General features: G+C 41.7%; 1 protein-coding gene across 2 annotated transcripts in view; it reads left to right on the forward strand.

Annotated features, from left to right (window-relative positions):
• XPNPEP3 (X-prolyl aminopeptidase 3) overlaps positions 1-14,172 on the forward strand; it is a 211,176-nt gene that overhangs the window by 130,251 nt on the left and 66,753 nt on the right. For both annotated transcript variants that reach the window (XM_053468633.1, XM_053468632.1), the window contains exons 8-9: positions 2,600-2,685; positions 10,798-10,981. In XM_053468633.1, coding sequence (XP_053324608.1) covers positions 2,600-2,685; positions 10,798-10,981 — 270 coding nt within the window. The remainder of the gene's footprint in view (positions 1-2,599; positions 2,686-10,797; positions 10,982-14,172) is intronic.

A 14,172-nucleotide genomic window follows, 5' to 3' on the forward strand; every position in this document is an offset into this window, starting at 1 on the left:
GGAGTTAAAAAGAAACAGGAGTTCCCTTGGAGGAGTGCAAGTGGTGGAAAAAGCATTTAATTACTCAGTCATCTGTTTTAGGTGCTTTATTTTTGGTGTGTTTTATTCTTCTGTGTGCTGCAGCTCAGTTAATTGAGGGTAGTGGTTACCTAGGGGGAGGAAAGGTTTAGCTAGTCCTGACCTTGTGCAGCCTAACAGATTTGCCCGCTTGAGTGAAGATGTTGGGTGCATCAGCTCAGGAGTAGCTGTACTGGAGGAAGCTGTTCCTTCTTACAGCCGAGGGAACAGCCCCTCTAGGATTAGTGGGGTTGAGAGCGTAAGAAAGGCTAGACGGGTTGTGGTGGTAGGGGACTCTATTATTAAGAGAGTAGATAGGGTAATCTGCAGCTCTGATAGGCTCAACCGGACAGTTTGCTGTCTCCCGGGTGCTCGGGTCCGGCATGTTGCTGACAGAGTAGATGGATTATTGGGAGGGGCTGGGGAAGACCCAGCTGTCATGGTCCATATCGGTACCAATGACAAAGTCAGTGGAAAATGGAAGGTCCTAAAAAATGATTTCAGGGAATTAGGAGATAAACTGAAGAAAAGGACTTCCAAGGTAGTATTTTCAGAAATATTACCTGTGCCACGCGCAACAGTAGAAAGGTAGCGGGAGATCAGGGAGGTAAATGTGTGGCTAAAGTCATGGTGTAGGAAGGAGGGTTTTGGTTTTTTAGAGCACTGGGCTGATTTTGCACTTGGGTACAATCTTTATAGCGGTGATGGATTGCACCTAAACGGAAGAGTCTGCTGTGCTAGGGGAGAGGATGGCTAGAAGGCTGGAGGGGTTTTTAAACTAGTGGTGGTGGGGAGGACACAGAGATCTTGAAAATGGAGATAACACAGAAAGGAGAGGGGCTTCAGATCAGAACAAGGGGGGTGGAGATTCAAACAAATATTAGCAGGGTACACTTCTCAGTATGTACCATTAGGAAATAAATATAAAAGAAACAAATTGAAACCAATGTGGCTTAGTGGGGACGTTAAGCAAAAAATTAAAAAGAAGAAAATGGCTTTTACAGCATTTAAATCAGATGAATCAGAGGCATCCTATATAGGGGTTATTACTCGTAGTATATTGTGGGACAATGGCTTTTTTAACATTTTGCAGTGTTGCTGTTTAGCTGTGATTTTCTTCTTTCTCATTTCATGCTCCCACACATATTATATATTGTTTTTTTTTCAGGACAAGCAGGGCTTTCTTTAGATACCATTTTATCATATCATCTAATTTACTATAAAAAAATTATAAAATATCTATTTTTTTGTTAAAACATTACTTTTTCTGACTTTTTAAACAAAAAACTTTTACTCATCTGCAAAAACTAATGAAAAAATCTGCTAAATAGGTTCTACTATTTGTCCTGAGTTTAGAAATACCCAATGTTTTTATGTTTTTTTGCTTTTTTCTGCACGTTATGGGGCAATAAGTACAGGTAGCGTTTTGCTATTTCAAAACCTTTTTTCCAAATCTGGTCATTCTTCCCTCCATGTGCCATTTCGGGTATCTTTGAAGCCGGCCAATGCAATTTACCTCATCAAATCATATATTAGATACCCCAAGGTATTTGAAATGCTGGTATTTTAACCCTTTCCGTGCACTAATTTTACCACCAGCCTTTGTGAAACTTTATGGTAGTACATTTTTTTGTATTTTTTTTACACATGTTGTACTTCAGGTGTAAATTTATCGCTCCTGGTATATGTCCGTGTCAAACAACACCCCAATATGTGTTCAGTAACATCTCCTGAGTGCAGTGATACCCCCCATGCATGGGTTTGTAGGGTTATTTGGGAGGTAAAAGGCCGCCTTTGTGAGGTGTGTATTTTTATGCCATTTAGACATCTTATCCTACTGCCCCCATGTCCCATATCTGGGACATCTTTCAACCCGGCTAATTCAATTTACCCCATCCACTCATTTTTTAATATGAGACACCCTATGGGCATTTGTAATGCCAATATTTTAACTCTTTCCATGCTGGAATTTGTGTAAAGATAAAGAATTTTGGGACTTGCTTATTTAAAACTTTTTCTTTGTGACAGTGGGGATTTTTACATGTTACCATATTTTTTTTAAAACTTTTTTTTACATTTTTGAACTATTTATTTTTTCTTTTTTTTTTTTTTTTTACTAATTACTGATTGGTGAGCTGGCCTCCATTGACCTTGCATGGTTGGATGCAGTACCCCATACATGTATGTGGATTGTCGTTAAGGGGTTAAACTACCTTGGGTCTTATTGCTTTTGCTTTGTTCAATCTTGCCATGGTGTATGACTTTGATGTTAAACTGTTTTAGCAACCATACCTTGTTAGTGAGTTTGGCAGTTCCTCACCCAGTTATATTCCTTCTACACATCTGTTTCTATTTCATTTAATGATCGTGTTTCAATCTACATATTAAATTGATGGGGATTAGCAACTGTTTGAATTGTTTAATTTTATTCAGATGAAGATATGAAAACTGAGTTTATGGTTTGAGGTAAATGGACTGTACTAGTATTTGTATTTTGTCATACATAACTCAGTTACATTGATTATTGTTGTTGTGATTTCAGCCTGGGGAGATGGTCTTGTTAGATGGTGGATGTGAAGCATCTTGTTATGTCAGTGACATCACACGCACGTGGCCTGTGAATGGCAAGTAAGTACAAAATTAAATGTATGCAAGCAGAAAATTGTTATTAAAAGCACTTCGGCAGCTCTTATAACAATATATGTTGTTAAAAGTAGACTTGCGCATTCGTGTAAACATGTAAACGAGCACGAAGAGGCCGTTTTTTTGTTCGTTCCGAAGACACGCCGAAGAGAATACAGTGCCGGCAAACCGTAGGAGAAGACGAAGACTCACAATCACGAAGAATCGAAGATTCTTCGTTTTTGCCGCGCAGCCGCCAAAATTTCAAACAATTGCAGGCTGAGCTGATCCTCGTCTCTCCAATCAGCTCACTCTTGTGACGTTACGCTAAGGGTCTCGTCCAATGCCTGTGCTGCTGTTTTTTGAATTTCTGAAACCGCCTTTATAAGACCAGAGCTTGCCTGAGAGATCCATTCATTTTTCGCTGTGACTGCTTTGGCAACACTGCTGTGCTGCATCCGAGCGTTACAGAGAGATTGTTCTGTGTGAGACTGGTAAGCCTCAGCCTGCCATTTCTCACAGTGTACTCTTCCTCACTTCAGTTCTACTGAATTAATAATATTTAATAATAATAATTTTATTAATTTAATCATTTTTTTTATTTAATTTGTCTGTCATCAACTGTGTAGTGCTGTTGAGTTGACAGTGCACTCAGTGCCTCACTGGCACAGGGGTGCCCTTGCCATGGGCTGGCACTAGTGCCTACTGCCTGTCCTGCTTAAATAAATTAAATAATAGAATTTATAAATAATTTAATAGAATATATTATTAATAATTGAATACATATAAAATTATATATATATATTTGTCAGTTATATATACTATAGTTAGTATAGTATTAGTAATAGTATACTAGTGTAGAGTGTACTGTAGACATTCAAGACATCTGCTAGTGTCTAATCTAAAATCAGTAATATTAATAATTAATAATTGAATACATTATAAAATTATATATATATTTGTCAGTTATATATACTATAGTTAGTAATAGTATACTAGTGTAGAGTGTACTGTAGACATTCAAGACATCTACTAGTGTCTAATCTAAAATCATTAATATCTATAATTCTATAATTCTTATCTTAGTAGTTAATTAAATTAGCTATAAATATAATTAATAAATACTACTAGTTTATAGTTCAGCTAATCTTATTAGTACTGGTGCTGCAGCTCTGTAGTTTGTGCTTTGTTTTAGCAACAGCAAGAGACCAAGTCAATTTTTCTTAATTAATAATATTTCATTTTATTTCATTTGTTTTGCTCACCTCAGTCCATCAGTGAAGTGAACTTGTTGGGCTAGTGAGTGCAGCCGCATAAGTGCTGTGTGTTTCAGCAAGCAGTGAAGTTAACTGTTTTGCTGTGACATTTTATTTTATTTTTAATTTCTTTTCAAGAAAAATTCACTGTGTGACGACAACAACTGTACTAAGCAAAGCTTCAAGCTACTAGCTGTAGTACTAAAATAATTCTAATCTTTAATCTTCTCAATCTATAATATATTACATAATATAAATTCTAATTCATAATCTATAATATATAAGTAATTCTTTCTAATTCATAATCTATATTCTATCTATAATCCATAATATAAGTAATTCTAATCTATTAATAATATAATATTATATAAAACTTAACCTCCCTTTATCTTAGTGGGCTTGAGAGCGTCTGCCTAGAGTTAGACTAGAATACTAATATAGCATTAGGTTTAGCATAGTAGTAGGATAGGCTCTTAGGCCCGTGTAAATTCAAAGTCTTTAATTTTTTTTATCCCCCTTTTTTTTTTAAGTTTTTTTTAATCACTACACTACACACACAACACAAAATTTGAAATGGATCCTCCTTTTGGGACTAAGGAGGGACAAGCTCCATCTACCACCACCACCACCACCAGTTCTAAGATGCAGCTTTTGCGTCAGTCTAGTCGGCCAAGTAGGCCAAGCTTTCGCTTATCATTTGGGGAAGCATTGCTTGAAGGATCATCAAGTAAAGGAAAGGCACCAAAAGCAGGCAGTAGTAGTAGTGCTGCTAGGCCCACAAGCTCTATGGAAACAGAGGAAACAGAGGAGCCTGAGACTGAGAGGCCAAGTGCAGAGTCTGTTCTTCCTGCTCGCACTACTACTAGTCACGAGTCTCACGATGATATCAGTCTTAGCTCCAGCCCTGGCTAATGAAGAACTAGACTATGAACCAGAGGAAATAGAAGAGATGAGTGGTCAGGAATCAGATTCCTCAGGGAGCAGTGTCCAAATGACTAGTGCACAATTTTCCCCTGAGCCTCCACCTTCTCCGCTACGATCATCACCATCACCACCACCAGCAGCAGCAAAACCTAGCAAATCTAAAGTTAAAGCAATTAGCAGTCCCACTATGGCCAGTACTGTTACCACCAGTCCCACCACCACTAGTTCTGCCTCTGTTCATCCACCCCGAGCAGTAGGAACAGCACCCAAGGCACACTCCAAGGCTATGCGCGCCCCAATTTGGGAGCACTTTGAAAATGTTGAAGAAGAGCGCTATAGAAAGTGCAAACATTGCGGGAAGCTAATAAGCAGAGGGAAAGTGTCTGGCCATTATACCAGTGCTAGCATGAAGCATCACCTCAGCACTCAACACAACGCTTTGCTATTGGGGAAAGATGCAGAAGTAAAACTTAGTGCAGGCAGCATAGCTGGTGGCCGTGGAAAAACCCCAACAGCTGCTTCTGAGCCAATAGCAGCAGCAGCAGCTAGTGCTGGCAGCCAGAGACCAAGGCAGGTTGGAGCACTGCATGTCCAGCCCACCCTGGAACAATTTGTGGCATTCCAATCCAAAAGGTCAATGCCCAAACAGCAGGCCAATAAAGTAACGCGACTTTATTGGTCAGTTCATTGCTGTTGGAGGGGCATCCTTCTCTATGATCGAAGGGGAGCCTTAAAAACAATTGATGGCGGCTGTGGCTCCACAATATACAGTTCCGTCACGTTCCACTTTCAGCAGGAACATTGTCCCCTCATTGTATCGGTCCTGTGTTGCAGCAGTGAAAGAGGAGCTTTCCAAGGCTGCTGGTCAGTCTGTTCATTTCACAACAGATTTGTGGAGTGCACCTAGTGGGCAGCATGCCTTTCTTTCTTTGACAACACACTGGTGGCAGCCCGGTGTGCCCAAGGAAGCTGCTGCAGCAGGCTACCAATCATTCCTTCTCCATGCAGAAGTGATGGATGAAAAGCACACTTCCCAAAATATTCTGCATGCGATGAGGAAAATGTTTAGCCTTTGGGTGGGAGCAGAGGCAGGCACCAATGTTGAAGTTGGTTTTGTGGTAACTGACGGAGGTGCCAATATGGTGAAAGCGCTGTGCAGCCCGCATCATCCATCTTGTAGTGAAGGCAGCAATGTCAGAAGGAACTAATGTTGCAGCAGTAATTCTGTCCCGCTGCAGAAAGATCGCTGGGCACTTTCACCATAGTGTTAAGGCTAGCCAACTTTTGAGGGAAGAGCAAGAGAGGTCAGGTCTTCCCGTACACTGCCTACGTCAGGATGTCAGTACACGGTGGAACTCCACGTTAGACATGCTGGAGAGGATTTTGGAGCAGCAGAGGGCAATCCATAATCTTGCCTCAGAGCACAATATTGGGATTACATCTCCATTGAATAGGGAGGATTGGACAGTGATCGCTCAGCTAGTGGCAGTCCTTAAACCATTCAGGGACGCCACAGAAAATTTAAACTCAAACACTGCCAGTCTGGCCCAGGTAATCCCAGTGTTCTCCCATCTAGGCAGCAAGATGGATGTGTTCCTTGAAAACCGTGAGGCTGTTCAAGGTAGCACTCTACATCCTGACGTAGCAGCCATAGTCAGGAAGCTGAAGGATCTGCTAAAAGTACACCTACGCAAACGCATGGAAGAGAGTTCCGAAACGATGCTAGCGTGCCTTTGTGATCCAAGAATTAAGGGAAAGCTAGCTTTGAAATTCAGTGTTCTCAGTAGCTACCGGGAGCAATTGGTCAACAAGGTGTGTGACTGGCAGCGTCAAATGGGAATGCTGTCCGAGGAGGGAGAGGTGCAGGAGGAGGAAGATATTATGTGGTCTGCTACTCCTATCAGCAGTGCCACAAGCATCACAACAACACAGCTTAGTGGAGCAGCTGCGTTTTGGGAAGAGGCACTTGGGAGTATAGTTGGACCATCTGACAGAGCTAGCAGCAGAAAGGAGAGTAGTGCTGCTGAAATGGTCAAACTTTACCTCTGTGAAATTCCTTCTGCACCTAATGTTGATCCTCTTAGCCACTGGGATGAAAAGAAGAGTGTGTGGCCTGCACTCTCATGGGTTGCGCAGCAGCTTCTATCATGTCCGCCAACCACTGTTCAAAGTGAGCGCGTGTTTTCTATGACTGGAAACATAGTCCACAGCGCTCACGCATGGCACCTCATCTGATGGAGCAGATTGCCTTTCTTAAATTCAATCTGCCCAAGTTGGGTTACCCAGCTCTTAGCTTGGAAAGTTAATTTTCTTTCTCTAATGTTTAAGGTAGTTTCTCCCCCTGGTTGCACGTGTTTGTGGTGTGGCAACATCTGCTACCTCCGCTGGTGTAGCCAATTTACGCTAGGGCCTAGTGTCTGAGTTCTGGAAGTCCGCTCCCAAACGCCAAGGACTGACAGTCTTTGGATGCTTTACTCTGGGGTGAGTGGGTCACCAATTGCCCACTCATTCGCCTTTTCCATTTTTCATTGCTGGTGGTGGTGGTGCCAGCGTCTCTTCTCTGCCAGTTCGCTTCCTGGCTAGTGTCATGCCTCAAATGTCCAAAATGTTCAAGGTGGTTTCTCCCCCTGGCTGCATCTGTTTGCGGTGTGGCAATGCCTGCTACCTCTGCCGGTGTAGCCAATTTACGCTAGGGCCTTGTGTCTGAGCTCTGGAAGTCTGCTCCCAAACGTCTAGGACTGACAGTCTTTGGATGCTTTGCTCTGGGGTGGAACAGGTGAGTGGGTCGTCAATTGCCCACTCATTCGCCTTTCGCAATGCTGCTGCTGCTGGTGGTGGTGCCAGCGTCTCTTCAATGCCAGTTCCCTTCCTGGCTAGTGTCATGCCTCAAATGTCCCTAATGGTAAGGGCTTTCTCTCCCCCCTGGCTGCGTCTGTTTGCGGTGTGGCAACGCCTGTTACCTCCGCCGGTGTAGCCAGCTTACGCTAGGGCCTTGTGTCTGAGCTCTGGAAGTCCGCTGCCAAACGTCTAGGACTGACAGTTGTTTGGATGCTTTGCCCTGGGGTGAAACAGGTGAGTGGGTCGCCAATTGCCCACTCATTCGCGTTTTCCATTTTTCAATGCTGCAGGTGGTGGTGGTGGTGCCAGCGTCTCTTTTCTGCCAGTTCGCTTCCTGGCTAGAGTCATGCCCAAAATGTCCCTAATGGTAAGGGTAGTTTCTCCCCCCTGGCTGCGTCTGTTTGCGGTGTGGCAACGCCTGCTACCTCCACCAGAGTAGCCAGTTTACGCTAGGGCCTTGTGTCTGAGCTCTGGAAGTCCGCTCCCAAACGCCAAGAACTGACAGTGTTTAGATGCTTTGCTCTGGGGTGAAACAGGTGAGCAGGTCGCCAATTGCCCACTCATTCGCCTTTCCCAATGCTGCTGCTGCTGCTGGCGGTGGTGCCAGCGTCTCTTTAATGCTAGTTCCCTTTCTGGCTAGAGTCATGCCCAAAATGTCCCTAATGGTAAGGGTAGTTTCTCCCCCCTGGCTCTGTCTGTTTGCGGTGTGGCAACGTCTGCTACCTCCGCCGGAGTAGCCAGCTTACGCTAGGGCTTAGTGTCTGAGCTCTGGAAGTCCGCTGCCAAACATCTAGGACTGACGGTTGTTTGGATGCTTTGCCCTGGGGTGAAACAGGTGAGTGGGTCACCAATTGCCCACTCATTCGCCTTTTCCATTTTTCAATGCTGCTGGTGGTGGTGCCAGCGTCTCTTCTTTGCCAGTTCGCTTCCTGGCTAGAGTCATGCCCAAAATGTCCCTAATGGTAAGGGTAGTTACTCCCCCCTGGCTGCGTCTGTTTGCGGTGTGGCAACGCCTGCTACCTCTGCCGGAGTAGCCAGCTTACGCTAGGGCCTAGTGTCTGAGCTCTGGAAGTCCATTGCCAAACGTCTAGAACTGACAGTTGTTTGGATGCTTTGCCCTGGGGTGAAACAGGTGAGTGGGTCGCCAGTTGCCCACTCATTCGCCTTTTCCATTTCCATTTCATTTTTTTCTGTCTGATACACAACCTACCAAACATAACACACACAATAACACATATAACACAGTGACATAACACATAACACATATAACACAGTGATATAACACATAACACACACATGTACAATTCACAAATCACAAGGACCTTTCCTCCTGTTATTTCACTTCTACTTCACTAGCATTAACGCTATAACTCACACTTCACCCTATAACATTTTTCCATCCACATAGCTGCCAACAGACCCAACTTTTTCAGGGACAGTCCTGCTTTTTTCCTGTCCCATCAAATTTAGCTAAACTAGGTATGCTAGTGCACATAGGTATAGCTAGGTAGGGTAGCACTACAACATTAAATAAATATAATAAAGTAAATAATAATAAATATAACTTTAAAATAAAATTAAATAAACCCATTAAAATTAAATTATTATTTAGACATAATACATCTTTAACCAAAACTGTGCACTGCTAATAATCTTAAAAATAACCGTACATTAACCCTAAGCTATTTTTTAGTTCTTGTCCAACATTTTTCCATTCACATACCTGCCAACACACCCAACATTTTTGTGGACAGTCCTTCTTTTTTCCAGTCCTGTCCAGTAAAAGTTGGGTTGTTGCAAAGTATGCCATTATAAATAGGTAGCAAATGTTAGGCATGTATTAGAAGTGGTCCAAAATCAATTTAAACATGTAAAATAATCCCTATTATTTTATTAAACATCTATGGATGTGTGACTGTGTATGATAAAAAGGAGGCCAAGTTCCTTGGAGCATTTGTCTAGGTCATTTTGTGTACAGTACACCTCGGTACGTGTGTGCAACTCTATTGGTCGTTTCGACAGGGGGCTCGCCTGCCATCAACGAATGAGGTGCATTCTGCAGTTCTGCAATTCATTTGTTGATCCACATAACAGTGTGGAGCATAAATAGAATCAAGAGCTATATTGTTTTATGCTTAAGTTTATGCAAAATTAACAAAAAGCACTACCTTAGACTCTATTGCATGAAGCTGCCTGCTAAGAAACAGCATTACTTAGCAAATGATCAGTTGTTATTGATACTGCATTATTTAACAACCATTGTCTCGTTGAAAAAGCATTTTCACATTTATCACTTTTTCTATCTAGGCTTCCTGGCCTTTCTTCTCCTTATTGCATTTTTTGTTCTTATTTCCTTTTATTTGCCAACCTGCCCCCCCCCAGTTAAGCACATCTGCCCTCACTCTGTCCCCCAGATATGCTGGATACCCCTCTAAATGCCACTCTGCTTCCAGACTAGGGGTATTTTTCAGATTTTTCAATATGGTACTTAAGCAATTGTGGTTAGTTTTGGTACCTCACCATTTCCATCAAGCCCTGGTATCAACTTCTTCTAGGCCAAAGATCCTTGGCTCCCTGTAGTTGTTGTTGGTACTTTTTCAAAGTTGTAAAGTCAACTCAGGGCCACCGTAGCCATACAAAGTGGGGAGCTCACCTTTAATAGACAGCATTATTTTTTCAGGGCATGGGACCCATGCCATGGAAGAATAATGCAGTGTACTAAATAGACTGGCCACGTTCATCTTTTATCTTACTACATGATCCTCTGGTGTAGTGTGTATCTTTGCATTTCTTTGTGTTAGATCTACAATTATTAGCATCATATGAACTTTAATGCATATGTTGCATATGATGGCTGAGAGATTATTTTAAATGGACATGGTGCATAGGGGATTCTGCTGAATGTGGATGTGTGCAGCACACTCTGGAACTGGAACACAAAGTAGACTTATATTAAACTGCCAATTTCACTTGTGTAAAAAGTTTATATAATGGATAATTTGGTTAAAGACTGACAGTACAGAAATATCATTGTATAACACACATACATCATGCTTCTCTGCAGCCAAAACATAATTTTGTTGTTTCTTATGCACTCCAGGTTTTCTGCTGCACAAGAGGAGCTGTACCAGGCTGTACTCGAAATACAGAAATCATGCCTTAGCCTCTGTTTCCCAGGCACAAGCCTGGAGAATATCTATTGCCACATGCTGAATATGATTGCAAGAAAACTCAAGGAAGTAGGAATTGTACATAAAGGATGCAACAATGATCACATTTTCAAGGTACCTAAGCACCAATTATGCAAGAATGTTATTAGAGTTTATCAACTCAACATTGTGTATTGACAGAGCCGTTAATAATCTAAAAGTTTTCCTTTCCAGTAGTATCAAGCGGGGCCCTCGTCAAAGCCATAATATGGCAAAACATGTTTCTGGTGCTTCATTGAAGGTAGACAGGTCTTTGTCTTCTCCTCAACTCCAGTTTCTTTTAGAGAGGGGAACATCAAGAGGAAGATTGCCAAGAGGGAAAGTATCATAATGACAATTCACAGTTCAATAGCACATGGACATTGCAAATATACATTATATAGGAAAAAAGCATTGGGACACATCTCTTTATTATTAAATTCAGGTGTTTTAATCCGACCCATTGGCCCAGGTGTATAAAATAAAGAACCTAACCATGTAGTCTGCATTTACAAATATCTGTGAAAAAAATGGGTCATTCTCAATCAAGAGCTCAGTGAATTAAATTGTGATATTGTGATAGGATGCCAGCTTATCAATAAGTCAGTTTGTGAACTTTGATCCTATAGATATTTCACAGTCAACTTCCACTGGCATTAATATCAGTACAAAAACTGCAACGGGAGCTTCATGGCCGAGCAGCTGCATGAAAGCCTCATATAACCAAGTACAATGCCTAGTGTTGAATTGATTGATGCAAAGCGCAGCACCACTAGACTCTGGAGCAGCAGAAACATGTTTTATGGAGTGACGAATCACGCTGCTCTGTTTGATGGGCGAGTCTGGGTTTGGCGGATGCCAGGAGGATGTTAACTGCCAGACTGCATTGTGCCAACTGTAAAGTTTGGTGGAGGAGAGATGATGGTCTGGGGCTGTTTTTCAGTGGTAGGGTCCCTTACTTCCAGTGAAGGGAAATTTCAATGCTTCAGTATACATTTTGGACAATGCTATAATTCTAACTTTGTGGGAACAGTTTGGAGACAGTCCTTTTCTATTCCAGCATGACTGTGCCCCAGTGCACAAAGCAAAGTCCATAAAGACATGGTTAAATGTGTTTGGTGAGGAAGAACTTGACTGGCCTGGGGAGAGCCCTGTCCTCAATGCATTGTTGTAGTTGTGGTTAGATTCTAACTTTAAATTATTTAGGCAATCAGGGAACCTTAATAACAACAATAAAATGTATTTCATCTAAATACACTCTATATTCCAGTCAGTTATATGGTAAGAAATGCTTAAAATACTGTGGTGAATGATAATTATACTTCAATAATAGTAACTGTTGTTAAATCCACTACAACAGAATTAAAATCACACACCAGTCTTGACAGATTGCAGTAAAATAACAATGATACTTAGCTTCGGTAGATGATCATCTTACAGAGATGATGAGGAAACTGGCCGGCAAAACAATATCAAGTGGAACTCTGTTGGTGTCAGAACCATGCTGATCCAGGTGGCGCACGTGTTAGCCCCACCCCTTTTTTGCCATAAACAGATTTCCCTACTTCTCTGGAGACCCTGACCACGGCTTGTTAAACGGACTTTGCTACTTTTCTGGTGCCCCTGACCTCGGCTTGTTTCCTGCATACTGATGACGAACTCCCCTAATATTCATCCTCACATTTGGTCATAAAGACTTCTTGATGAAACGTGGGAAGGATTCTGGTCTATAACCCAGGGCGCTTACAAACATGTCTATGTGAAGCCCTCTGTATCCAGGCACAGTCAAGCCCTGGATTGAAGTTCTACTAGCACATCGTGTATGGTTCTTTTTAAAGTATTTTTTACTATAGTATTGATAGGTTGCTATGTAAATAGCAACTGCATCTATTGTAAACTACTAGCATTTTTTTCGGTTGAAGGGTGTTACCTAGAGATTTCGGTTGTAACCCTGCAAACCAAAATCACTAACTCATCCTATAGCTACACACACTCACGTGAATAAAAGAAAATGTGCCTCTGCCTATAGGTAACTAAGGAACACCAACACAAGAACTGGTAACTTGCTGTTATCACCTCACCAGTAGGTCAATAGTTCAGCCTTTATATCAAATCAATTATGCTGTCATTCTGCTGTCTATGATGTAAATCACATTTTGGAAAATCATATTCATAACACTATCGACCACCTTTTGGGATGAACTGGAATGGAGGTTGCGAACAAATGACTTCAAAATCTTGTCTTCCCAGAAGATTGATAGCTGTTATAGTTGCAAAGTGGAGACCGACTACATATTGATATATGTATTTAAAATATAATGTCATAAAATTCCCTGTTAGTGTAATGGTCAGGTGTCCCAATACTTTTATATTTTTGCAATTCATTCAGTCTAACCATCACCAATTTGATTCACAACATTCTCACACTTACTCCTATGTTCTGCAAAACGCCACTACTCTCATCAAAAAACAAACTCAACCTTCTTCGGTTTTCCAGACACTGCTGGAACTTCAAATGGGCTCCATGGTAAGATGAAACCAAAATAGAGCTTTTTGAAAAGAGGTGGGTTTGGCACACACAGAGAGGTAGCCATATAGAAAAGTACCGCATGCCCACAGTTAAATATGGTGATTGCATTTTGTTTTGTTGTTCCCAGAGGACTTGGGTACTTTGTTAGGAAACATGGCATGATAGACTCTATCATGCATCACCAAATATTAAATGAACACCTGACTGCCTCTGCCAGAATGCTTAAAATGGGCAGTGGTTACATCTCCCAGCAGGACAATAATTCAAAATATACATAAAAAACGGTTTACTGACTATAAATTCAAGGTCCCCTGACTCGAACCCCATAGAAAACCTGTGGAGTGAACCGAAAAGGAGTTTTTCAAATTTGAAAGATCTGGAGAGATTCTGTATGGAGGGATGGTCTCAGATTTCTTGCCATGTATTCTGCAACCTCATCCGACATTATAGGAGAAGACTCAGTTGTGAATATAAGGGTGCCGATAATTGTGCCACCCATTTACTTTTGGGAGCTCCTAGGAGCGATCATACTCACCATTTTGAAAGGTGGCTAAAAGAACTGCTTAGTCATTAGGAGGGGGCTCTGTTTAATCGCTCATAGGAGTGTCTCTAAACACCACCTACTAGAGACATGCTGCACCCATTCAAAATAAAAGTTCACAGAGGGTCTCTCCAGATTCAAGGTACCAGCCCTTAAAATACCCTGGAGTGTCTAGTTTTCAAAAATATATGGTTTGATGGGGTAAATTGAACTGGT

This window comes from Spea bombifrons, chromosome 6 (genome assembly GCF_027358695.1).
Source record: "Spea bombifrons isolate aSpeBom1 chromosome 6, aSpeBom1.2.pri, whole genome shotgun sequence".
NCBI classification, from domain to species: domain Eukaryota; kingdom Metazoa; phylum Chordata; class Amphibia; order Anura; family Pelobatidae; genus Spea; species Spea bombifrons.